The sequence below is a fragment of the Gopherus flavomarginatus genome, chromosome 12 (assembly GCF_025201925.1).
Source record: "Gopherus flavomarginatus isolate rGopFla2 chromosome 12, rGopFla2.mat.asm, whole genome shotgun sequence".
Taxonomy (NCBI): Eukaryota; Metazoa; Chordata; order Testudines; family Testudinidae; genus Gopherus; species Gopherus flavomarginatus.
This window is the reverse complement of record NC_066628.1, coordinates 2,362,562-2,388,970: the sequence shown is the minus strand read 5'-3', so window position 1 is coordinate 2,388,970 and position 26,409 is coordinate 2,362,562. Positions and strand designations below refer to the sequence as shown.

The following is a 26,409-nucleotide window of genomic DNA, read 5'->3' as shown; positions in this document are numbered from 1 at the left end:
CCCTGTTAAGCAGGCCCATCAAACCCTCACCCTGACAAGCCTCATCTCCCTGCATCTATACCACCCCGATGAGCGCCCCAGACACTCCCCCCACTGAGCCCCAACCACCTGCACCTGGACCCCCACCCGAGTGCACCCCCCACCTCCCCTGTACCCAGACCCCCCCACTGAGCCCCAACCACCTGCACCTGGACCCCCACCCGAGTGAACCCCCCACCTCCCCTGCACCCCCCCCGCACCTGAGCTCCAACCACTTTCACTTGGTCCCCCCTGCAGACTCCCATTGCCCCTGTACCTGGCACCTCCCTGTGCATCCAGATCCCCCACTGAGCTGCCTGCACCCAGACAGCACCCCACAGAACCCTCTTATCCACCCCCCACAGAACCCTCTTACCCCCCCATCCACCCCCCACAGAACCCTCTTATCCACCCCCACACAGAACCCTCTTACCCCCCCTCTTATTCATCCCCCCACAGAACCCTCTTACCCCCCCCTTATCCACCCCCACACAGAACCCTCTTACCCCCCTCTTATCCACCCCCACACAGAACCCTCTTACTCCCCCTCTTATCCACCCCCCCACAGAACCCTCTTACCTCCCCTCTTATCCACCCCCACACAGAACCCTCTTACCTCCCGCTTATTCACCCCCACACAGAACCCTCTTACCCCCCTTATCCACCCCCACACAGAACCCTCTTACCCCCCCTTATCCAGCCCCACACAGAACCCTCTTACCCCCTCTTATTCACCCCCACACAGAACCCTCTTACCCCCCCTTATCCACCCCCACACAGAACCCTCTTACCCCCCCTTATCCAGCCCCACACAGAACCCTCTTACCCCCTCTTATTCACCCCCACACAGAACCCTCTTACCCCCCCTTATCCACCCCCACACAGAACCCTCTTACCCCCCCTTATCCAGCCCCACACAGAACCCTCTTACCCCCCTCTTATTCACCCCCCCACAGAACCCTCTTACCCCCTCTTATTCACCCCCACACAGAACCCTCTTACCCCCCCTTATCCAGCCCCACACAGAACCCTCTTACCCCTCCCGAACCCTCTTACCCCCATCTGGATCCCCCCACAATCCTTCCCTCTGCACTTGGATCCTGCGGCCAGGCTGAGCCTCTCTGCCCACATCTGGGGCGCCTGGCCCAAGAGGGGCAGGGCCCCAGGCTGTTTCTGGGGCAGGCCTGGCCCTTGTGCTGGGTCAGGGTCAGGTTCAGCCTCACTGCCAAGTCCCTGTCCCAGGGGCTGGGGGAGGCTGCAGGGATCTCCCACCTCCATGCAGCCAGGAAGGGCGCTGGGCATAGGGATCTGTGGGGGGGATCACTGGGTGAGGGGGTGCCGGGCGTAGGGACCTGTGGGGAGGTCTCTGGGTGAGGGGGCGCCGGGCGTAGGGATCTGTGGGGAGGTCTCTGGGCGAGGGGGCGCTGGGCGTAGGGATCTGTGGGGAGGTCTCTGGGTGAGGGGGCGCCGGGCGTAGGGATCTGTGGAGAGGTCTCTGGGCGAGGGGGCGCCGGGCGTAGGGATCTGTGGGGAGGTCTCTGGGCGAGGGGGCGCTGGGCGTAGGGATCTGTGGAGAGGTCTCTGGGCGAGGGGGCGCCGGGCGTAGGGATCTGTGGGGAGGTCTCTGGGTGAGGGGGCGCCGGGCGTAGGGATCTGTGGGGAGGTCTCTGGGTGAGGGGGCGCCGGGCGTAGGGACCTGTGGGGAGGTCTCTGGGCGAGGGGGCGCTGGGCATAGGGATCTGTGGGGGGGATCACTGGGTGAGGGGGTGCCGGGCGTAGGGACCTGTGGGGAGGTCTCTGGCGAGGGGGCGCCGGGCGTAGGGATCTGTGGGGAGGTCTCTGGGTGAGGGGGCGCTGGGCGTAGGGATCTGTGGGGAGGTCTCTGGGTGAGGGGGCGCCGGGCGTAGGGATCTGTGGAGAGGTCTCTGGGCGAGGGGGCGCCGGGCGTAGGGATCTGTGGGGAGGCCTCTGGGCGAGGGGGCGCCGGGCGTAGGGATCTGTGGAGAGGTCTCTGGGCGAGGGGGCGCCGGGCGTAGGGATCTGTGGGGAGGTCTCTGGGTGAGGGGGCACCGGGCGTAGGGATCTGTGGGGAGGTCTCTGGGTGAGGGGTCGCCGGGCGTAGGGATCTGTGGGGAGGTCTCTGGGTGAGGGGGCGCCGGGCGTAGGGACCTGTGGGGAGGTCTCTGGGCGAGGGGGCGCCGGGTGTAGGGATCTGTGGGGAGGTCTCTGGGCGAGGGGGTGTCGGGCGTAGGGATCTGTGGGGAGGTCTCTGGGCGAGGGGGCACTGGGCGTAGGGATCTGTGGGGAGGTCTCTGGCGAGGGGGCGCTGGGCGTAGGGATCTGTGGGGAGGTCTCTGGGTGAGGGGGCGCTGGGCGTAGGGATCTGTGGGGAGGTCTCTGGGTGAGGGGGCGCTGGGCGTAGGGATCTGTGGGGAGGTCTCTGGGTGAGGGGGCGCTGGGCGTAGGGATCTGTGGGGAGGTCTCTGGGCGAGGGGGCGCCGGGCGTAGGGCTCTGTGGGGGGGTCTCTGGGTGAGGGGGCGCTGGGCGTAGGGATCTGTGGGGAGGTCTCTGGGTGAGGGGGTGTCGGGCGTAGGGATCTGTGGGGAGGTCTCTGGGCGAGGGGGCGCCGGGTGTAGGGATCTGTGGGGAGGTCTCTGGGCGAGGGGGTGTCGGGCGTAGGGATCTGTGGGGAGGTCTCTGGGCGAGGGGGCACTGGGCGTAGGGATCTGTGGGGAGGTCTCTGGGTGAGGGGGCGCTGGGCGTAGGGATCTGTGGGGAGGTCTCGGGCGAGGGGGCGCTGGGCGTAGGGATCTGTGGGGAGGTCTCTGGGTGAGGGGGCGCTGGGCGTAGGGATCTGTGGGGAGGTCTCTGGGTGAGGGGGCGCTGGGCGTAGGGATCTGTGGGGAGGTCTCTGGGCGAGGGGGCGCCGGGCGTAGGGCTCTGTGGGGGGGTCTCTGGGTGAGGGGGCGCTGGGCGTAGGGATCTGTGGGGAGGTCTCTGGGTGAGGGGGTGTCGGGCGTAGGGATCTGTGGGGAGGTCTCTGGGCGAGGGGGCGCCGGGTTTAGGGATCTGTGGGGGGGATCACTGGGCGAGGGGGCGCTGGGTGTAGGGATCTGTGGAGAGGTCTCTGGGCGAGGGGGCGCCGGGCGTAGGGATCTGTGGGGAGGTCTCTGGGTGAGGGGGCGCCGGGCGTAGGGATCTGTGGAGAGGTCTCTGGGCGAGGGGGCGCCGGGCGTAGGGACCTGTGGGGAGGTCTCTGGGCGAGGGGGCGCCGGGCGTAGGGATCTGTGGGGAGGTCTCTGGGTGAGGGGGCGCCGGGCATAGGGATCTGTGGGGGAGGTCTCTGGGCGAGGGGGCGCTGGGCGTAGGGATCTGTGGGGAGGTCTCTGGGTGAGGGGGCGCCGGGCGTAGGGATCTGTGGGGAGGTCTCTGGGGGAGGGGGCGCCGGGCATAGGGATCTGTGGGGAGGTCTCTGGGGGAGGGGGCGCCGGGCATAGGGATCTGTGGAGAGGTCTCTGGGCGAGGGGGCGCCGGGCGTAGGGACCTGTGGGGAGGTCTCTGGGCGAGGGGGCGCCGGGCGTAGGGATCTGTGGGGAGGTCTCTGGGCGAGGGGGTGCCGGGCGTAGGGATCTGTGGGGAGGTCTCTGGGCGAGGGGGCGCCGGGCGTAGGGACCTGTGGGGAGGTCTCTGGGCGAGGGGGCGCCGGGCGTAGGGACCTGTGGGGAGCTCTCTGGGCGAGGGGGCGCCGGGCGTAGGGACCTGTGGGGAGGTCTCTGGGCGAGGGGGCGCCGGGCGTAGGGATCTGTGGGGGGGATCACTGGGCGAGGGGGTGTCGGGCGTAGGGATCTGTGGGGAGGTCACTGGGCGAGGGGGTGTCGGGCGTAGGGATCTGTGGGGAGGTCTCTGGGTGAGGGGGCGCCGGGCGTAGGGATCTGTGGGGAGGTCTCTGGGCGTAGGGATCTGTGGGGAGGTCTCTGGGTGAGGGGGCGCTGGGATCTGTGGGGAGGTCTCTGGGCGAGGGGGCACCGGGCGTAGGGATCTGTGGGGAGGTCTCTGGGCGAAGGGGCGCTGGGCGTAGGGATCTGTGGGGGGGATCACTGGGCGAGGGGGTGTCGGGCGTAGGGATCTGTTGGGGGGATCACTGGGCGAGGGGGCGCCGGGCGTAGGGATCTGTGGGGGAGGTCTCTGGACGAGGGGGCGCCGGGCATAGGGATCTGTGGGGGAGGTCTCTGGGCGAGGGGGCGCCGGGCGTAGGGATCTGTGGGGAGGTCTCTGGGCGAGGGGGTGCCGGGCGTAGGGATCTGTGGGGGGGATCACTGGGCGAGGGGGTGTCGGGCGTAGGGATCTGTGGGGAGGTCTCTGGCGAGGGGGCGCCGGGCGTAGGGATCTGTGGGGAGGTCTCTGGGTGAGGGGGCGCTGGGCGTAGGGATCTGTGGGGAGGTCTCTGGGTGAGGGGGCGCTGGGCGTAGGGATCTGTGGGGAGGTCTCTGGGCGAGGGGGTGCTGGGCGTAGGGATCTGTGGGGAGGTCTCTGGGTGAGGGGGTGTCGGGCGTAGGGATCTGTGGGGAGGTCTCTGGGCGAGGGGGCGCCGGGTGTAGGGATCTGTGGGGAGGTCTCTGGGCGAGGGGGTGTCGGGCGTAGGGATCTGTGGGGAGGTCTCTGGGCGAGGGGGGCACTGGGCGTAGGGATCTGTGGGGAGGTCTCTGGGCGAGGGGGCGCTGGGCGTAGGGATCTGTGGGGAGGTCTCTGGCGAGGGGGCGCTGGGCGTAGGGATCTGTGGGGAGGTCTCTGGGTGAGGGGGCGCTGGGCGTAGGGATCTGTGGGGAGGTCTCTGGGTGAGGGGGCGCCGGGCGTAGGGATCTGTGGGGAGGTCTCTGGGCGAGGGGGCGCCGGGCGTAGGGCTCTGTGGGGGGGTCTCTGGGTGAGGGGGCGCTGGGCGTAGGGATCTGTGGGGAGGTCTCTGGGTGAGGGGGTGTCGGGCGTAGGGATCTGTGGGGAGGTCTCTGGGCGAGGGGGCGCCGGCTTTAGGGATCTGTGGGGGGGATCACTGGGCGAGGGGGCGCTGGGCGTAGGGATCTGTGGGGAGGTCTCTGGGTGAGGGGGCGCCGGGCATAGGGATCTGTGGAGAGGTCTCTGGGCGAGGGGGCGCCGGGCGTAGGGATCTGTGGGGAGGTCTCTGGGTGAGGGGGCGCCGGGCGTAGGGATCTGTGGAGAGGTCTCTGGGCGAGGGGGCGCCGGGCGTAGGGACCTGTGGGGAGGTCTCTGGGCGAGGGGGCGCCGGGCGTAGGGATCTGTGGGGAGGTCTCTGGGCGAGGGGGCGCCGGGCGTAGGGATCTGTGGGGAGGTCTCTGGGCGAGGGGGCGCCGGGCGTAGGGATCTGTGGGGAGGTCTCTGGGTGAGGGGGCGCCGGGCGTAGGGATCTGTGGAGAGGTCTCTGGGCGAGGGGGCGCCGGGCGTAGGGATCTGTGGGGAGGTCTCTGGGCGAGGGGGCGCCGGGCGTAGGGATCTGTGGAGAGGTCTCTGGGCGAGGGGGCGCCGGGCGTAGGGACCTGTGGGGAGGTCTCTGGGCGAGGGGGCGCCGGGCGTAGGGATCTGTGGGGAGGTCTCTGGGCGAGGGGGCGCCGGGCGTAGGGATCTGTGGGGGAGGTCTCTGGGCGAGGGGGCGCTGGGCGTAGGGATCTGTGGGGAGGTCTCTGGGTGAGGGGGCGCCGGGCGTAGGGATCTGTGGGGAGGTCTCTGGGGGAGGGGGCGCCGGGCGTAGGGATCTGTGGGGAGGTCTCTGGGGGAGGGGGCGCCGGGCGTAGGGATCTGTGGAGAGGTCTCTGGGCGAGGGGGCGCCGGGCGTAGGGACCTGTGGGGAGGTCTCTGGGCGAGGGGGCGCCGGGCGTAGGGATCTGTGGGGAGGTCTCTGGGCGAGGGGGTGCCGGGCGTAGGGATCTGTGGGGAGGTCTCTGGGCGAGGGGGCGCCGGGCGTAGGGACCTGTGGGGAGGTCTCTGGGCGAGGGGGCGCCGGGCGTAGGGACCTGTGGGGAGGTCTCTGGGCGAGGGGGCGCCGGGCGTAGGGACCTGTGGGGAGGTCTCTGGGCGAGGGGGCGCCGGGCGTAGGGATCTGTGGGGAGGTCTCTGGGCGAGGGGGCGCCGGGCGTAGGGATCTGTGGAGAGGTCTCTGGGCGAGGGGGCGCCGGGCGTAGGGATCTGTGGGGAGGTCTCTGGGTGAGGGGGCGCCGGGCGTAGGGATCTGTGGGGAGGTCTCTGGGTGAGGGGGCGCCGGGCGTAGGGACCTGTGGGGAGGTCTCTGGGTGAGGGGGCGCCGGGCGTAGGGATCTGTGGGGAGGTCTCTGGGCGAGGGGGCGCTGGGCGTAGGGATCTGTGGGGAGGTCTCTGGGTGAGGGGGCGCTGGGATCTGTGGGGAGGTCTCTGGGCGAGGGGGCACCGGGCGTAGGGATCTGTGGGGAGGTCTCTGGGCGAGGAGGGGCTGGGAGTAGGGATCTGTGGGGAGGTCTCTGGACGAGGGGGCGCCGGGCATAGGGATCTGTGGGGGAGGTCTCTGGGCGAGGGGGCGCCGGGCGTAGGGATCTGTGGGGAGGTCTCTGGGCGAGGGGGTGCCGGGCGTAGGGATCTGTGGGGGGGATCACTGGGCGAGGGGGTGTCGGGCGTAGGGATCTGTGGGGAGGTCTCTGGGTGAGGGGGCGCCGGGCGTAGGGATCTGTGGGGAGGTCTCTGGGCGAGGGGGCGCTGGGCATAGGGATCTGTGGGGAGGTCTCTGGGTGAGGGGGCGTTGGGATCTGTGGGGAGGTCTCTGGGTGAGGGGGTGCCGGGCGTAGGGATCTGTGGGGGGGTCTCTGGGTGAGGGGGTGCCGGGCGTAGTGATCTGTGGGGAGGTCTCTGGGTGAGGGGGCGCCGGGCGTAGGGATCTGTGGGGGGGTCTCTGGGTGAGGGGGTGCCGGGCGTAGGGATCTGTGGGGAGGTCTCTGGGTGAGGGGGCGCCGGGCGTAGGGATCTGTGGGGGGGTCTCTGGGTGAGGGGGTGCCGGGCATAGGGATCTGTGGGGAGGTCTCTGGGTAAGTGGGTGTCACAGAGGGTGGGGGAGTCCGGGCCCTGCACCCCACTTCCTGCGATTCACCCCGACTCTCAGCCAGCCAGTAACACAGACGGTTCATTAGACACCAGGAACACAGTCCCCAGCAGGGCTTGTAGGTACAACCAGGACCCCTCAGCCAGGTCCCTCTGGGGGGCAAGGAGCTTAGACCCCAGACTTGGGCTTCCTGCCTCTTCCCAGCCAACCCCAAACTGAAACCAAACCCCCTCCAGCAGGCTCTTTCCCCCTCTCCCTTTGTCCCGCTTCCCAGGCAAAGGTGTTGACTCCCCCCACCGCCATTTCTGGCTCAGGTCACAGGCTCAGGTACTGCCCCTCACCTAAAGTCACCCCCTGCTCTCCCATCCCCCATGCAGACAGCCCCAGTAAAACTAGACGACATTCCCAGGTCATCCGCCCCCTCCCTACTGTGTCACGGGGGCGCTGGGCTCAAGGGCAGGGCACCGGGCAGGGGGGCAGTGTGGAACGGACACCCTGGTGTTGCAGGCACAGAGGGTGCCCAGGGCAAGCAACAGTGGTTCGTGCCCGGAGTGCTTAGCGCCAATGAACACACCAGGGTGGAGAAGGAAGCAAAGTTGATTTGAGATCTCAAAGCGCTGCTGGGAGACTTGACATGCCTCAGATCCAGCCCCCCTACACAAGCGGCTTTTCCCTTTTTATACGTTTTTTTTTCTCTTTCTTCTTTCTCCCCCGCCCTCCTCCTCCTCCTTCTTCCTCCCCCTGTAGCAATTACGTAAGCGCAGGTGCATTAAATAATCTTGGCGGCGGCAGCTCGTTAGTAAGTTTTCCTTCTGCAAGTTATCTTGTTCTCCTGCTAAAGGTGCACAGGCCTCATTATTTCTGCTGTAGACCAGTTAGAACTGTTGCAACTGATAACGGCTGTTACACCTGGCCTTTTAGGTCCATTAAAGTTCAAACATGGAGGGACTCTTGTCTGCTGAGGCCTAAAACCAGGAAGGCTCCATACCCTTGTGGCCTTCCACCCTCCCGAGTTACGTAGGGTTATGCTTAGTGACACCAACACTGGCAGCAGAGGGCTGGACAGCCCAGTGTGCTTCTAGCAGTTGTGGGTTAGCGCCGCATTGCCCCCAGCCGTCCCCTCGCTCTGCAAACCACCCTCATCACGTGCCCTATTTCCCCAGTGGGGGCCCACAAATATGTTTGGCGCTGGGCCCACAAAAAGTTAATCCGGCCCTGTTCCAGCCTCCAAGAGTACCCTGAGACAATGAATACACAGGAAACACCTGTTTCGTATGCAAAGTTCAGAATCAGCCCATTTCTGAGAACAGGAAAATGAAACTAAATTCTTCTCTTCTCTGCAGAAGCAGCCATGGCTGCTGTGACTCCAGAACAACTGCTCCTAGGTGAACTGACTTGTTTGGTGTGTCTAGATTATTTTAAAGACCCAGTGTCTCTACCTTGCGGGCACCATTTCTGCCAGGCCTGCATCGCTCAGTGCTGGAAGCGATTGCGTATAAAGTTCCCCTGTCCTGAGTGCAAAGAAATCTTTTCCCAGAGAAGCTTCAAACCAAACAGACAGCTGAGGAATATCGTAGAAGCTTCCAGAAAGCTTACACAGGAGCCAGCAAAAGAACCAGAAGTTGGGACAGTGTGTGAAAAACACCAGAGGGCTTTAGATGTCTTCTGCCAAGAGGATCAAACGCCCATTTGTGTGGTTTGCCACCTGTCCGGAGATCACAAAGAACATGCTGCAGTTGTCATAGAGGAGGCTGCTGAGGATTACAAGGTAAGAAATCACAGGACAGTAAAACTACAATGGCCAGGAACAGCATTTTAATAAAAAAAAATTATGGCAAAAACCAGCGGATACGGTCAGACCCCCTTACAAACAATACTTTAGCAATGAGAACAGACATAACACACCGTTATTAACCTGGTCCCGCCCCAAACCATTTTTAACACCAATAAGGACCCAGAAAAGTCAGTTCTGAATTGCCCAGGGGCTGAAACGTACAACCTACAGCCCAGTGCCGCTACAGTGGAACTGCTGCCGACCTGGGCCACAGATTCTGCTAGGAATGAAAAATCATCTTGTGTGCTTGTGTTGTGCACTTGTCGTGAACCAGTGCAGCCAGGGCCGGCTCTAGGCACCAGCACACCAAGCACGTCCTTGGGGCGGCTCATTTTCAGGAGTGGTATTCCAGCCATCTCTTTTTTTTGCAAAAGCCTAGAGCTGGCCCCGGCAGCAGCAGCGCATCGTGCACTGGGGGTGCCCTAGGGCCACTGCGGTTCACGCTGCGGGGGAGCAGCATCCGCACCTTGTGGCTGGCCAGGCAGGCTCTGAGTGGGGGACACTCAGGCTGGGGGATGCCCGCAGGGCTCACGGAGCTGCCTGCAGGTGCAGCAGGGCGGCCACCTCCCAGCGCCAGGGCTCGGTGAAGCAGCCCGAGCTGCCTAGGGGTGGCGGCAGGGCAGCCAGAAGTAACAGCGGGTCCATAGAGGCAGGGCGCTGCCGTGCAGGTCCCGTGTCCCACTCTCTGGGGATCTGCTCCCTCTGGGGCTACCCTGCCCCAGCTCCTCAGCCCCCTGCCAGGGCGGTCCCCTGGCTCTGCCCTTCCAGATCCTGGACGGTCCTGGAGGCGGGAGCCCTGCCTGGAGGGACCCTGGGCTGAGGTGCAGCCCAGGAACCTGCTGCTTACCCTGACCCTGCCAGCACCGGACCGGCTGGAGGTGAGGGGGGAGCAGGCGGAGTCAGCACTGGTGGTGGGGAGCGGGGGGAGGGGGGAGAGCCCAGGGCTGGGGTGGCAGGACGTGCAGGTGTGGGGAGGAGAGAGAGCCCAGGGCTGGGGCAGCAGGGAGTGCTGGTTGGGTGGGGTGGGGTGGGGGGCCAAGCCCAGTGCTGGGGGGGAGAAGAGAGCCCAGAACTGGAGCGGCAGGGGCTGTGGGTGGTGGAGGGCATTGGTGGCGGGTGAGAGCCCAGGGCTAGGGTGAGGGGCAGCCAAAAAATTATTTGCTTGGGGCGTCAAAAAAACTAGAGCAGGCCCTGAGTGCAGCCACAGGAATCGCTGGATTTTCCCAAAAAAAGGCACATGAAGAGGGAGAGGAAAAGTCTCCTGGCTGAAACGTGGCATATGAACAAGTGTAGTTGGCTTCAATATTGTCACCTCTTAAAAAATACCAGTAATGTCTGGAAGGTCCCAACTTGCAGAGATTTCAGGGACACACAAACCCTTCCTGGGGACAATGAAGGTCTTAGACATCACTAATCGTTGTGACTGAGTCTGCTTTTCTCTTTTTCACACATTTTTTATTTCTTGTTAATTTTTGAGAAGAGTCACTCTCATGTGTGCAGCTGAGACGCTAGAGTCCGTTGTTTTTCACTGGTAATTTTTAGATGGGCCTAAATGTTTCTGCTCCACAACTCTTGACAGTACAGTTGGCAGCGTATGACCAGGAGATCTCAAGGGATATTTTCTCATTTTCCTATAGGACACACATGGGTCAGGTGTTATGTCTTGTCCCAAATAAGGAACAATCACTTTGTCCACATTTCCACCAAGAACTTCATATCCATATCTGTGACACAAAACCTCATATGTATCGATCAGTCTTCAAAAATATCTCTGCTTTACCAGAGGCTCCCCCCGTCGGGAAAAATGTCTTCCTCTGTGCATCCATTTGTACTGATCACCCCTCCAGTCATCGTTTTTTGTCCTTTTGCCCTTCATAACTGTATGCGAGCAGCTGGACATTTTTTGGCTTAGAAGCTGGAAGAGTCGATATTTTGTCTTTTATGGGATTTCTTAAAATGTCCAGTGCTTCTTGCAGTGAAAGTGGTCCCAATGTATACACAGAAACTAAACTACGCACACTGGAGGGGAAAAAGAGTAAACAATCTATTTTATTGTATTTGTGAACCTGTCAACTTTAGGTTTTGTTAAATATTCCACAAAGCTTTGCGTGAATCAGATTAGAGTTATGGGTGAGACACACACACTGACTGGATGGTTGTCAAGATGCAACCGATGAGAGTGTAGGATGATTAAAGTGGTGAAAGGCTAGTTTGGCTGGTGTTTTCAGTAGTACTGTTCTGCTCTCGCTTGTGTTACATGCAGCATATTGTCCTCTGTGCCTCTTTGGAACCAAATCTTCTGGGTGGGTTTAGTAATAAAGCGAATTATCCCCCAAAAACCCAGGTTAAAGGTCGGTTCAGACGAGTTTCTCATTAGCATTATATCAGTCTCACCTGTATGTGAAACTTCGATCTCCCGAGCCACTTCAGAACTGACTGTTCAGGCTCCTCTTTGGTTAGAAAAGGGTTCTGGGCTGGAGGAGGTTAATGACAATCAGCTGTTAATCAGGTCTCAGTGGCAAAATATCGTCCCCAAGGTCTTTTAGGGTTTATTTATTATTTTATTCATTTATTTATTTATTGGTGTTTAAAAGATGGTTTTGAGCCACAATGAGTTAGTGACAATGTTACTCTTGGGGGAATTCTGCACCAAAACATTTAAAATTCTGTGCACAATATTTTAAAATTCTGCAAATTTTGTTTGTCAAAATAACACTAAACAATCACACCAGTTTCAATTATTTTGGTAATTTATTTCAAAATACCTATCAGCAAGTCTGTCTGTAACAATACAGACACACACAAAATTTACCCCGGGGTAGAGAGTTAAAGAAACCCCGACAACAGCCCAGTTCCTGCTTCTTTGCCTTCTCCCTGCCAGAGCCCAGTCGGGGGGCCAGACACTCACAGCCCGTCCCCCCCAGAGCCCAGCTGGGAGGTTCCCCCTGGCACAGACACTCACAGCCCGTCTCCCACAGAGCCCAGGGATCCAGAAGGAGAAACAGCCTCATGCTAAGTCCAGAGTTTCCTGCTTCCTGCTGCCCCCTTCCTGCCCTCAGGGTGAGCTGGCAACTGCTAGGAACACTCCCTCCCCTTGGTATTGTCTCTGTTTGCAAGTCCCAGGCCCTAGTGGCACCAACGTCTCTGCAGTCCATTTCGGGGGGGGGGAGGGGAGGAAATTTTTGGTGCCCAACATTAATTTCTGCAAAATCCTGCATTGTGCAACGGCACTGAATTCCCCCAGGAGCACAATGTGTTATGAGTCTGTTCTCGTTACTAAAATATTGTTCTTAACTGTCTGTAAAAGCACCTGCTGGTTTTTACAACAATTTTATTGACTAAAATGTTGGTCTGGGCCTTTCTGGCTCCTTCCAGCTTTTACACCATCTCTATATTTCTAGACACGCACACTGCAGTGCTGCCTCCCTCTGGGCATCCGGACTTCTACTTCCCACCTAAGCCCTGAGCGATTCACAGTCTGGAGGAAGAGAGGCGTTCGGCTGCCTAAATAGAGTGTGGGGCCCAACCTAGTAGGTGGCCTATGAACACACCTGCCAGACCAGACCCCACAAGCTGGTACACACAGAGGCAGCCTCCTTCCTAACTCTTAGCCCAGGGTTAGGGTACTCACCTGGGAAGTAGGAAACACTGGTTCAAGTCCCTTTTCCACCTGATGAGGAGAAGAGCTTGGTACAGGGATCTGCCATCTCTCAGGGGAGTGCCCTACCCATGGGTATTGTGAAGCGGGGCTCCCTCCCTTGCCCCTGGAAAAGCTATTGCACTGGGGATAAAACGTCATCTGGGCCAGAGAGAGAGAGAGACCACAAGCATGAGACTGACTGTATAGTCAAGTGGTTAGAGCTCTTACCCATTTTATTATGCATTTGATATTTTTGCAAATATAAAGAAATGGGGGAATCCTCCAAAAACAACCAAAACTAAACCAGTTTTTCATTTCTTAGAACCAAATTCGGAGCCGTTTGGAGAGTTTGAAGAAAGAGAGAGAAGAGATTCTGTCATTTAAACTGAGTGGGGAAGATAAAAGCCAGGAACTGCTGGTAGGTGCCGTTATTACTCAGATGCAGATGTGCACAGGGACATTATCAATACACAGTTTAGTCTGAGTGTCATCAGAGGAACAGTGAGTAACACGTTCTCATTCGTGAAAGATGATCGCTTCTTTCTTCCCATTGTAAAGAAAAACTGTTCTGCTTTAATTGAGAGTAAGCAGGAGAATGCTGCATTAAAGAAAGAGCTTTAATCATCCAAATATTGTTACTGCTAATTCGAGTGTAATTTCTTTACTTACCAGCAGTTTCTCCTTTAGTCTTTCAACTAAAGCTGGTTGAAAAGTTTCAACCAAAAAAAGCTTCCTGCACATAAAAGGGGTTTAGTAGAAAACAATTTTTTTCATGGGGAAAAAGTCACTCGCAACACATATTCCAATTTTTTGACAGGAAATTTCAAAATGGAACAAACATTTTTGTGTCATTTCAAACTGAAATTTTCATTTTGCTTTCAAAAAGCTGAAAAATTTTAAAACATTCATGTTTGTTTTTTATCTCTTTCTTTCTTTCTTTCTCTTTTTAGTCCTTTTTTCTCCTGAGTGCACTAAAGTGAATAATTTCCAGGTTTTTTCCCCTTAGTTTTTCCTTTTTCTTTTTGCCACTTTTTCAAAACTGGGAACTCTTTTGAAGAGGTACAGAGAGGAAGTACTAAAAAGAAAAATGGGGGGGAATTAACCCTCTTTTGTTCCATTTTGAGAAAAGGGAGAAAGAAAAATGACACATTTTTCAAAAGTTATTTCAACATATTTTCAAACAAATCAAAAGAAGTTTCATTTTGAAAACTAAGAAATGGAAACAACTTTGAAATTTCAATTATTTTTGCAAATTCCCCCACCCCCCACTTTTATGGCCAGCTGCACTTTGAACAGATAGAACCACAACTGGACAATCAGTGCAGCTGCTCTAGGAATCTGCTGCCCCAGAGGAGGAGGTTCACTTAGTGCTGAAAACAAAGCACAAGGACATCATTGGAAAGACTCCTGTTCAGTTCAGTGAGCTTTGGAACAGGCCCTTAATGGTATCGCTGCTAGACATTGCCATGGAGAAGATCTGGGTCGAAATCTGGTCTGATTTCCTTGGTCCTAGGGTATCAGGGGCCAGAGAGTGCTCCAGAAACGCCATGAATTGGTGGGCTTCTATCCAGTTCACATGCATTCATCCCTAAGCACCCTGCAAACTCAAATTTGCATGTGCACATTGGGGTCTTCCCAGCAACTCAATTTGTGCTCAAGGTCCCTGTGCAGCTTAAAATCCAACATTTATGGTGGGCCAAATAGTATGTATCCGAAACTATTTTCAGAACTCATGGCTGCAAATGATGGAACTCAAATTTTTTTTTAAATGCCCTTTATGTCTCTCTGTATTTTGTGGACAGCTTGTGTTCCCCAGTTCAAGTCTAGTGCTTCTTAGTTTGGGTTCTACTGTTTCCTCTACTAAAATAATCCTTGCCAGTCAGTTCTGAATCCCACACCTGCTGTGCCGTGCCTCCTGTTATTGGAAGGATCTGGTTCTCTAGAAACCACTGATCACAGATTATCCACATCATGCAAGAAAAATTCATATTCTAAACACCAGTTAGGACTCTTGAAAATCTATTGGAAAATCTTCTGTCTACTGAGCATAGACTATGTTTTCCATAAAATATCAGGAGTTAAATTCTGTGGGGTTGCTGCCTCATGCAATAAATATCCCATGGATTTATAAAATGTCCCATGACTCACTCCATAGCCTTGTCCTTGACCTGTGTTTTTCCTGTGTGAATTTGTCATTTCAGCAACAGCTAAAAACTGGGAGGCAGAAAATTGTGTCTGAATTTCAGCAACTGTACCAGTTTTTGGAGGAACAAGAGCGATTCCTGCTGGCCCAGTTGGAAGAGCTAAATCAGGAAATTGGAAAGAGGAGGGCTGAGTATGTTGCCAAATTATCTGAGGAAATATCTTCTTTCAGTTCCTTGATCAGTGAGATGGAGCAGAAGAGCCAGCAGCCAGCGAGTGAATTCCTGCAGGTGAGACGGTGTTAGAAACAGCCCAGAACATTTCACAGGGCAAGAAAGTCTCCTAACCCTTCACTTTTGAGTGTAGGACTGAATGGTCAGAACATACAGTATTGCTACAATATACATTATTGTTCCTTAAGGGCTTGATAAAATGCCCAGTAAAGTCAATGGAAATATACTTCTTGAGTACAACGAGCGTTGGATCGAGCCCTAAATGAAAAGAAATTCTTCTTTTGAATTCTACTGGGAGAAAACTCCTCCAAAAATCACAGACTCCAAACTCTGTTCTCCCTGTCTCATAATGCAAGAACAAAGAGACATTCAATAAAATTAGAAGGTGACAAATTCAAAGCCGATGCAATGAACAATTTTTCACACACCACATAGTTAGACGGTGGAACTCATTGCCGCTGGATGTTGCTGAGACCAAGCATTTAGCAAAACTCAAAAAGTGATCAGATATTTATATGGATAACAAGAATACGCAGAGTGATCTTAAACCTCATGCTTCATTGCTTCAGCAAGTCGCTAACGGTTAGAGAGAAGGATGAGAATGTAGAAGGCAGATTATCCGACACCTTCCTCTGAAGCATCTCGCATTGTCCGCCTTTGGCGACTGAATAGTGATTAGATGGACATCCAGTCTGATCCAGTCTGGCATTTCCTGTGTTCCAAACACTAACGCCAAAAGAGTAAAGATGGAATCAGTCTTTAATTATGGAAATAGCTATGATTGAAGCTACAATTCCATTTAAAGCCTGATTTTGCCACTTTTCGTACATGTCACAAAAAGGGAAAATATTGGCCTTAAAACTGATACCTGGGGTCTGAGGCTGTGATGATTTTCTCTGCCAGAACTGAAGTTAGACAGGGAAGCTGTTAGTTACTTATGGTAGCCTGAACGTGTAAGTAGTCGTTAGAATTCCAAAAGCCTTCTGATGATTTTATTTTTCAAAAAGTGCCTCTAACTAGCAAAAAAAAAGAAAAAAAGGCAAGAAATAAAATGTAACATCCTGGACGTCTCTAGCTGATATCTAGGGTCAGATTATCTGTTGTGACCAGTATCTGCTGTGGGCAGGAGTCTTCACTCCTCAGGTGTCCTTCATGGAACCTGGGGTGTAGGATAGTGATTGGCCCTGGGTTACTCTGTACCCCACACCCATTGTTCTCACCCAGCTCCACCTTCCTATGCATGTCAAGAAGCCCACAGGACAGACCTTCAGAGTGTGTGTGGGCGAGTGGGGAGAGAGTTTACAGCATGGGAGCATCCCTCCCGCTGGACCCCCTGGAGTCTGCAGGAGGGGATTTTCCCCAAACCTGTGAGTGTTAGGGAGATCCTTGTTCAGCACATCGCAAGACTGAGCCCTCTGGTTCCATGCGCTGGGTGGTTATCCAAATGTCATTCCACAGAGAGCCTGTGTGCCTCCTTATACAAACTTCCTGGGCCCAGCTCCTGCAGTCAGAGCACTTCTCCGAAAGAGCAAAGGCAGCACATTTAATGTTTTTGTTTACATTAATAAATAACAAACAATTTTCTCTTTGAATCTCGAACTATGAGGACAAAGTGAGTCCCCTCCAGAGCAGGAGGGATCCCTAGTGTGAGAGATGGGACTGAAATTCCTTTTATCTCTCCCCTCTAGGACATCAAAGGCACCTTGAGCAGGTAGGTGGCTCCTTCTCACTCTCCCTTTCACTTCCCAATGCAGGGAAGGGATTTTAAACATGAGACCTGGCTCCCCATGGCCCAGCAGTGCAGAGTGTGGGGCTGATTCCCAATCAGGGCCGGCTCTAGCCATTTCGCCTTCCCAAGCACGGTGGCATGCTGTGGGGGGCGCTCTGCCGCTGGCTGGTCCCGCGGCTCCGGTGGACCTCCCGCAGGCGTGCCTGCGGTTGCTCCACCGGAGCCGCGGGACCAGTGGACCCTCCGCAGGGACGCCTGTGTGAGGTCCACCGGAGTCGCCTGCCGCCCTCCCGGCAACCGGCAGAGCGCCCCCCATGGCATGCTGCCCCAAGCACGCGCTTGGCGCGCTGGGGCCTGGAGCCAGCCCTGTTCCCAATCTCCCTCTGTTAAATCTAATCTCGGGGCTGTTGTCATTTTGACTAGACTCCAGAATAGAGCAGCCTGAGAAAAGAGTGACTGACCTACAGACGGGGTGTTATTTGTAGTGTGGCTGGTGGAATGGAGACCTCAGGGGATTGGGGCTGGAGAATGGGTCTCTCATTTCTAGGTCATAGACTACAAACTCCACCTAGGATGGTAGGGATGGAAAGTCAGGGCCATCTGATGACTGTTCAATGAGCTGCTTGTTAATTGTTTCTAATTATGCAGTGAGCTCTAGCCGTGTGCTGGGCGTGGCAAGAGATACGATAGAAGAGACATTCCCTGCTCCGAGGAGTTTATAACGTGCTATTATCAGTAGTGCTATGGCAGTGCCTGGAGGCTCAAGCCAAAACCAGGGCCCAACCTGCTGGGTGCTGCACAGACACACCGACAGAGACAGTCCCTGCCCCAGGGAGGTTACAGTCTAAACAGACGCAAGAGACAAAGGGCGGAGGGAGGAAGGATTAAAATCAATTTCAGGGGACGTTCAATGGAGACAAAGTGCTGCACGTTGGAAGGAAAAATCAAATGTACAACTAGGAAATGGGGAATCACTGGGGTGGCAGCAGGACTGCGGAAAAAGATCTGGGGGTTGAAGTGGATCACGCAGTGAGGGAGGCGGCAGTGTGCTGCTCTTGTGAAAAAGGCACATGTCATTGTGGGATGCTGTCCCAGGGTGCTGTAGTCACCGCAGGTGCTGCTGCCTCCTGGCTGGTCTGGGGATTAGCTCTTCCAGGTCCAACCCCTCCCCTTGCGTCTCTCCCCCCGTTGTCTCTCTCTCACTCTGCAGCCTCATCTCTCTCTCCAAGAGCTGCAGCTTCCTCTTCATGACTCAGCCCTCCAGCCAGGTCACTAAACGGTTTCCCCTTCTGGGGTGCAGAGTCTCACTGGTCCCACTGCCCAGGCAATGTCACTCCCTCCATGGCTGGTAGGGGAACTCGAGCTGCCCACTGCTCCAGGGTCCAGCCCATGGACCCTGCCACATGCAGGCAACGTCTGCTCACTTCCTGGGCTGCTTCCTACTCCCCTCCCACAGGCCTTCATCTCCACCCTTCTCTCTTACAGGGGTTAGACCAGGTGACCCTGGCTGTCCCCTCTAGCCCTGTGAGTCTACCTATTCCCTCCCCCAGGGCCAGGCTCCCAGCAGGCTGTTCTCTCCCTGGGTCCCTCTTTCCCTTTCAAATGCACAGAGGGGGCTGCAGACTTCCTCACTGCAGCCATTTCTGCTGCCACCTTCCTGACTTTATACTAGTGTAACCCTTCTGCCCCTCTGAGTTGGCAGCAACAAGGGCCGGGTTCAGTATCCAGGGGTTCCGTTCAATAACCCAATGCCAAACCAGCTCGAGCCCCCACCCAGTGACCTGGGAAAATCTTACACACACCCCTAGGTGCCTCAAAGAGGCAATGCTTCCCCTCTTGCAAGCACAGAGTATCGGTGTAGCAGAAAAGGTTTAATTACATGAGATAAACAAGCACTAAATTGGGAGAACACCTTAACTAGAGTTCCTAGACCAAACTATGAGCAAAGATCCACCCCAGGAAATTGGGCCGTGTCCTTTTCCCTGGGTTCTTGAGTCCAGCAACCCCCAAATCACCCACAGTCCCAAAAGTCCCACAATCCAAAAGTCTCTGTCCTGGGTCAGTGCAACCCCAAAGTTCAAGAGTCTATCTGCAGAGGTCCCTCCCCACCAGCCTGGGTAGAAAGGGACACCTTACGTGGTCCGGGGCCACCTGCCCTGCCTCTCCGTGGGTTCTGCTCCCGCCTTCTCCACGAACTGCTCCGCTTTACCAACCGCTCCACTCTGCTCCTCCAGCCTTCCTCATAAACTGCTCCGCTCCACCAGCTGCTCTGCTCCACCAGCTGTCCTGTGAGCTGCTCCAGTTGTCCCTGCAAACTGCTCGGCTCTGTGGGGCACTCCACCCGTCCCACAGCTACTCCACTCTGCCAGCCGCTCTGCTCCACCAGCTGTCCCGTGATCCGCTCCAGCCGTCTCCACAAACTGCTCCGCTCCACCAGCTGCTCTGCTCCGCCAGCTGTCCCGTGAGCTGCTCCAGTTGTCCCTGCAAACTGCTCGGCTCCGCTCGCTCTGTGGGCCGCTCCACCCGTCCCACAGCTACTCCTCTCTGCCAGCCGCTCTGCTCCACCAGCTGTCCCGTGATCCGCTCCAGCTGTGCCCACAAACTGCTCCACTCCGCCAGCTGCTCTGTTCCACAGTATAGCTTCAGGCTCCCCACTAGTTAGCACAGTACTCAGGGCTCTCAGCTCAGTAATTTCAGCTCTTTAGTGATTTCAACTCTTAGTGATCTCAGCTCTTAGTAGGGGAGCCCCAGTGCTAGTGCACCATTAGCCCAAAGTGAGTTCAGCTCAGTCACCTGTATCTAGATTCTTAAGGGAATAAAAAAATCAACTCTGACATTCCACAGTGGAGAGAGGAGTGGGTGGAACTGGTGCTTCTGGCTCCACAAGGAGACTGCACCACCAGGCACAGATACCTGTCCCCAGCCTCTCTCAATTCACTGGGTTTTGGAACCCATGTCCCTTGTCTAGCAAGTACCACCCAACTGAGGTTGAGTCATTTCTGTCACAAAGCAGTCCCACAGCTCGGCAGCCTGGGATGGGGTAGGCGTGCCTATGCAAATACACTCTCTGAAATTCTTTCCACCAGATGTCAGGGTAGAGCTTATCCTGACTCTGCTTACACTAGCTTAGCCCCCACCTGCTCAGCTGAGCTCCATCGTCCAACCAGGGGTTACTTCTCTGGCCTAAACCCCCCGTGTGTGGCCTGTCTCACTAATCTCCTCTTTCTCTGCTTCCTTCACCCTTTCCGGGGGCTGATGTGGGGTGAACACCCACCACAGCTGTTTTAACAGGAGTGTCAATGTAAGACACAGGAGGACGTTGTTCCTCCCTTCTTGCCACAGGGAGGCCTCAACTTTAAGAAAGATGTGGACAAATTGGAGAGAGTTCAGAGGAGAGCAACAGAAATGATCTGAGGTTTAGACTGGGTGAGCTGTGAGGAAGGTTGAAATAAATGGGTGTGTTTAGTCTAGAGAAGAGAAGACTGAGGCAGGGCCTGATAACAGTCTTCAAATCTGTCAGAAGCTGTTCTACAGAGAGCAGTGACCAGTTGTTCTTCACGTCCCCTGAGGGCAGAACAAGAAGGAATCAGTTTAATTTGCCACAAGGGAGATTTATATCAGTGCGACGGGTTCCCAGGGTGCAGCCTGGACTGTGGGACTGCTGAGCCCTCCAGATCCCCAATCTGGGCTGCCTCTCGCCCCATGATGCTGATGTTAAGCTACAAGCCTGACAGGCCCTGCACTGACACAGACACCTATGGGAGGGACCCGCCCAGCTGTGTTACATGAATCATCTCCCAGCCATTGACGAACCAGCAAGAGAAGGCACCAGCCCGTTCCCCCCAGCTCCAGCGCTGGACACACGCTGGTCTTTGTAAGCTGAGAACCCCGGAGTTGGTGGACTGACCATTTCTTTTTCTGACCACGGACTCGGTGCCGATGTATCACAGATCCTTAAATTTCACCCAGTTATTCCTGAGTTCAGCCCAATAACTTGTACTTGACTAAATCCTAACGTGCGTTGGCTAAAGCACCTTCCAGAAAGCCAGTCAGTCCTGATTTAAAGACATCAACACACAGTAACACCTGAAGCTCCCTAGAAGTGGGGGGGCCAGTGGCACCCAAATGATGGCCGCACCCCTGCTCCACCTCCGTCCCCGAGACCCCTCCCCTGCTCGCGCCTCTCCGCCCCCTCCGCCATCCCTTGCCTGTAAGGCAGGTACCAAGGCAGAGAGCAGAGCTCTCCCACTTTTAAAAGTGATGGGGCCACGGCCCTCCTGTTCTGGCGCCCGTCCAGAGATGGAGAATCCACCACTTCCCGTGGCAGTTTCTGCCAATGGTTAATCCACCCGCACTGCTAACAATGTCTGTCTGATTTCCCATGGGAATGTCTCTGGCTTCAGCTTCCAGCCATTGGTCCTTGTTGTGCCTTTGTTTGCTAAACTGAGGACCCCTTTAGTACCAAATCCGTTCTCCCCATGACGATATTTATACCCACACTCAAGTGCTGGGGTTCTCTCAGGGCAAGGCATTTTCACCAGCCCTCAAATCAGATTTGTGGGTCTTCTCTGCACCGGCTCCACTTTTTCAATGTACATTTTAAAATGAGGACACCAGAACTGGATGCAGTTTTCCAATACTGGCCTCACCAAAACGAAGGGGAAACTTGTAGTGTCCAAGCTGGTATTGGACCTATTCCTGGGGCAACAGAGAATTTAATCCTCCAGGGTCTGCTGAGCTACAGCCATTCACTAGAGTTAAATACATGTTAGTAAAACACAAATATGAACGAACTCCACACCGAGTAACACTGGGTTGTTCTTCAGATGCGAGAGGGAGAAGTTTCAGAACCCAGAGGCCTTCTCTTCTGAACTGAAATGGAGAATCTGGGAATCGTCTCAAAGAAATGCATCTCTGGAGACCATAATGAAGAAATTCAAAGGTAATAACCAGGCACCTGGGGAATTTTCTCACCTATGTTACACTGCTAATTGGCAGAGCTGGGCAAATCTCTTCGGGACAATGATTGTGGACTGAGATAGTCAGCTAATCATTTGGAACCTGTGAATTCCCTGCTCAGCTCGGGGTACAGCACACACACGCTGGGTTAGGGGCCTACATTCGGACTGCCTGCAGGTTTTCCTTTCCTAGCAGCTATGAACATTAATGTGAGTTTGAGCTTCCTGCTGAATTCACTGTTCTTGCTGTATGGGGTTTTTTGGATTTTTTTGTCTGCAAGTCCTCCTGTGCGTCCATACCCCTCTCTTGCTTTACAGCAGGGCTGGGGAACCTTTTTTCTATCACGGGCCATTGACCCACAGAAAAAAAATCAATCACTGACCACTCCCCCGCAGGGCCCTGGAGGCTCGGGGCTTCCCCCTTAGCATGCTGAGCCAGCGCTCACAGCTCCAGCCCCACAGGGGGTGCGCAGACACTGGCACTGGAACAATTTTTGCAGTGGGGGTGCCGAAAGCTTGTGGTCACCAAACTTTTTACCTGGCACCCCCCTTACCCCTGTCTCTGCCCCCTCTCCCCAGAGCTGGGGCCAAGACTGGGCCGTGGCTCTAGGAGTGGGGGCGGGTTTCTCTACACAGCAATTAAACACCCCTGGCTGGCCTGTGTCCGCCGACTCCAGCTCACGAGGTTTGGGCTCAGGCTGGAGCCTGGGCTCTGCGACCCTCTCCCGTCACAGGGTCCCACAGCTCAGGCCTCTGCCCAAGCCCGAGCATCTACCCCGCAATGAAACAGCCTCATTGCCTGAGCCCTGCGAGCCCAAATCAGCTGTCATGGGCCAGCCACAAGTGTTTAATTTCTGGCAAAACATCTCTGGGTCTGTCATATAACCTTAGGTCATGTCCTTAGTTTTTAATGTTTGGGGTTATTTAGTGACGTGTAATGAATTGTATTGGTCTGAACTGCACTTAAGTAGAACTTCATAAAGCTCGTTTTCTTTTCATTTTGCTTTTGTGTTAGAACATTAACAATGTGAATATATCCCTAAACACGACAACCTGACATTTTGTCTTTTTCACCCATTTCTTCCTCCAGACTCACTGTCGTCTAGAGAGCGGTTGGACAAAGGTAAATTTCTCATATCAAAGAGGGAGTGAAAACTTTCCTATGAATTATGGTGGCTCATTGGCAGCACCATAGTTCAGGTTTTGTTTCAATTTTATATTTGACAGGAGCTGAGCAACATATTACTGGTGGCTGCCCAGATCTTTCCTAAAAACAGAAAAGTCGATTCTTTTCTCTATTAGAATTTAGAATTTGTAACTAGTGGTTGGGGTAACCAGATGGGCTGGGGTGCGGGAGGGGGGGCGAGCAGTGTATCTGTGCAGAGATCTAAGAGTTTAAAAATGAGCCTTTTGGAAAATCATAGAGGAACATCTCACCTCATTCTCAGAACTCTTCATGCACATACATCACATCCCCTGGCAATAGTATTATTAGTAATAAATGCACAAGTGGTACAATGAAGAATGGGGGGGAGGCTGATGACATAAACTGTGAACCACCCGCAACAATGTTTTTGACCCTTCAGGCATTGGGAGCTCAGCCAAGAATGCAAATGGTTTTCGGAAACTGCAGGGACTGTGGGATAGCTGGAGTCCTCTGTCCCCACTCCCTCCCTCCATGAGCATCCATTTGATTCTTTGGCTTTCCGTGATGCTTGCCACGCAGCACTGTGTTGAGTCCCTGTTATGGCCTCTGTCCATCGTGGCCTTGGAGATTTTTTCAAATGCTTTGGCAGTTCATCTTTTGGAACGGAGCTGTGACAGAACAGATTCATCTCCCCGTACAGCGATCAGATCCAGTATCTCCCGTACGGTCCATGCTGGAGCTCTTTTTGGATTTGGGACTGCATGGCCACCCATACTGATCAGAGCTCCACGCTGGGCAAACAAGAAATGAAATTCAGAAGTTCGCGGGGCTTTTCCTGTCTACTTGGCCAGTGCATCCGAGTTCAGATTGCTGTCCAGAGTGGCCACAATGGTGCACTGTGGGATACCGCCCGGAGGCCAATACCGTCGAATTGTGGCCACACTAACCCTAATCCGAAATGGCAATACCGATTTCAGCGCTAATCCCCTCGTCGAGGAGGAGTACAGATATTGGTATTAAGAGCCCTTTATATCGATATAAAGGGCTTTGTTGCGTGGACAGGTGCAGGGTTAATTTGGTTTAACACTGCTAAATTCGGTATAAACTCGTAGTGTAGACCGGGACTCAGACTCTGGGTCTGGGAACCTGGCTCATAGACTCCTAGACTCATAGACTCTAGGACTGGAAGGGACCTCGAGAGGTCATTGGGTCCAGTCCCCTGCCCTCATGGCAGGACCAAATACTGTCTAGACCATCCCGCATAGACATTTATCTAACCTACTCTTAAATATCTCCAGAGATGGAGATTCCACAACTTCCCTAGGCAATCTATTCCAGTGTTTAACTACCCTGACAGTTAGGAACTTTTTCCTAACGTCCAACCTAAATCTCCCTTGCTGCAGTTTAAGCCCATTGCTTCTTGTTCTCTCATTGGAGGCTAAGGTGAACAAGTTTTCGCCCTCCTCCTGATGACACCCTTTTAGATACCTGAAAACTGCTATCATGTCCCCTCTCAGTCTTTTCTTTTCCAAACTAAACAAACCCAATTCCTTCAGCCTCCTTCATAGGTCATGTTCTCAAGACCTTTAATCATTCTCGTTTCTCTTCTCTGGACCCTCTCCAATTTCTCCACATCTTTCTTGAAATGCAGTGCCCAGAACTGGACACAATACTCCAGTTGAGGCCTAACCAGTGCAGAGTAAAGCGGAAGAATGACTTCTCGTGTCTTGTTTACAACTGATCCTTTCACTCTGTCCCTGAACTGGCTCTGTTAGGGGCAGGGCCAGTGCAACCATTTAGGCGACCGCTGGCATTTGGGGGGCGTCATTTTCTTTGGCAGCGACCGCGGCGGACGGATCTTTGGCTGCTTCAGTCGCAGCCGGCATTTAGGCAGAGGGAGCAGGGGCAGGGGAGCGCGGGGAGGGCCGCCTGCAGCAAGTAAGTGGGGGGCGGCACGCAGGGGAACTCCTCTCCCCAGCTCACCCCGCCCCAAGCACGCCGTGGTGGCTTCACTTCTCCCGCCTCCCAGGCTTGCAGCGACAATCGGCTTAGGCACCGCAAGCCTGGAAAGTGAGAGAAGTGAAGCCACCACGGCGTGCTCGGGGTACTCGTGTTCAGAGCAGGGGAGAGCTGGGGCGGGGGGAGGGATGCCTCAGGGCGGGGCGGGGGGCTGCTGTCGGGGGAGCACCTCAGGGTGGCGGTGCGAGGGGGAGGGTGCAAGTTTCTCCTAGGGCGCGAAACATCCTTGCACCGGCCCTGGTCAGGTGTGTGAATCCCCCCTGCCCATGACTGAGATCTCAGCGCTGCTCCCCATGCAGAGCTGGGTAAATCCGGGAGGTGGGAGGTTGCCTGGTTCACTCCCCAGCTGGGGCAGGTTCTGTCACCGACACGATCAGACCCTGCCCCAGGGCTGAGCTCTGCCCCTCACGCTCTGATTCTCTCTCTGCAGCGAACGTGACCCTGGATCCAGACACGGCCCATCCCCGACTCATCCTGTCTGCGGATCGGAAAGGTGTGAGATGGGGAAGACACACAAGGCAGGATCTGCCCGACAACCCTGAGAGATTTGACAGTTTGCGCTGTGTGCTGGGCTCTGAAGGATTCACCTCTGGCAGACATTATTGGGAAGTGGGGATGGAGGCGGGGGGAGTCTGGGGCATGGGGGTGGCCAGAGAGTCTGTGAGCAGGAAGGGACGGATCAGCTTTACCCCTGAGCAGGGGATCTGGGCTGTGTGGTGCTGGGAGGATCAGTACTGGGCTCCCACGTCCCCTGCGAAGAGCATCCTCTTTTCCCCGAGCTGGGGACCCCGCAGGATCCAGGTTTATCTGGACTATGAAGGGGGGCGGGTGGCGTTTTTTGATGCTGGTACCGGGGACCCGATGGTCACTTTCCCACCGGCCTCTTTCGCCGGGGAGAGAATCCGCCCGATCTTCTGGCCTGGTTCTAATGTGCAGCTCACCCTGTGTCCCTGAGGTGCCCTGTCTGTGCCCACGAAACAGGCTCCTTTAGCCCCCCGCCCCCCGATCTCTGTGACCTGGAGGACTCAGCCAGGCTGCCCCACACAGACAGGGCTGAAGGGGGCTGATGCTCTACCCATAGCTCTGTGGCTGTAGAGGTCTGTGGGAGGCTCTAGGCTGGGTCTCTGTGCTCCTAGGAGGCCAACTGGGGGGCGGTCCCACTAAGGAAGGAAGGGCCAGGGAGAGACCCCTCAACTGGGGGGAGTGGAGAGCAGGGGGGAGGCCTGGCTGAAGGAGCTGGGGGAGGGGAGAGCAGGGGGGGCTGGCTGAAAATGCCAGGGGCACGGGTGGAGGGGACAGACCCGAGGGCAAAGCCGGCACCAGGTGGGGAGAGGTTCCCAGGAGATCAGGGCAGGTATCGCAGGGGAAGCAGAGCTGAGCAAGAAGGACCCATCTGCACAGACAACATCCTGCCCATTGGCTTGGGGTACACAGAGGCTGGGGACCCATCAGGCCCCCCCAGGGGTCCACCAATCAGAGCCCAGGACCAGCTTACTGTACTTTCCACTCCATGCATCCGATGAAGTGGGTTTTAGCCCATGAAAGTTTATGCCCAAATAAATGTATTGGTCTCTAAGGTGCCACAAGGACTCCTCGCTGTTTTTCCTGGTACA

At 55.9% G+C, this 26,409-nt stretch overlaps 1 protein-coding gene and 2 long non-coding RNA genes across 3 annotated transcripts; 2 read left to right on the top strand and 1 right to left on the bottom strand.

Moving 5' to 3' along the window:
• Nucleotides 1-1,365: 1,365 nt before the first annotated feature.
• LOC127032099 (uncharacterized) lies at nucleotides 1,366-6,686 on the top strand. Its single transcript, XR_007768716.1, has 13 exons — nucleotides 1,366-1,466; nucleotides 1,510-1,638; nucleotides 2,241-2,283; nucleotides 2,584-2,755; nucleotides 3,359-3,401; nucleotides 3,574-3,659; nucleotides 4,460-4,674; nucleotides 4,719-4,761; nucleotides 5,321-5,406; nucleotides 5,666-5,708; nucleotides 5,881-5,966; nucleotides 6,311-6,396; nucleotides 6,563-6,686. It is a non-coding gene; the product is annotated as an uncharacterized LOC127032099 (long non-coding RNA).
• Nucleotides 1,548-5,961, bottom strand: LOC127032100 (uncharacterized). Its single transcript, XR_007768717.1, has 3 exons — nucleotides 5,871-5,961; nucleotides 5,268-5,365; nucleotides 1,548-1,640 (listed from the first exon to the last, which is right to left on the bottom strand). It is a non-coding gene; the product is annotated as an uncharacterized LOC127032100 (long non-coding RNA).
• Nucleotides 6,687-8,445: 1,759 nt separating the features above from the next.
• Nucleotides 8,446-25,964, top strand: LOC127033218 (E3 ubiquitin-protein ligase TRIM7-like). Its single transcript, XM_050921005.1, has 7 exons — nucleotides 8,446-8,862; nucleotides 12,891-12,986; nucleotides 14,770-15,000; nucleotides 16,632-16,654; nucleotides 21,499-21,614; nucleotides 22,721-22,753; nucleotides 25,227-25,964. The coding sequence occupies exons 1-7, from the start codon at nucleotides 8,446-8,448 to the stop codon at nucleotides 25,748-25,750; spliced, it is 1,440 nt and encodes a 479-aa protein (XP_050776962.1). The 3' UTR covers nucleotides 25,751-25,964.
• The last annotated feature ends 445 nt before the right edge of the window (nucleotides 25,965-26,409 follow it).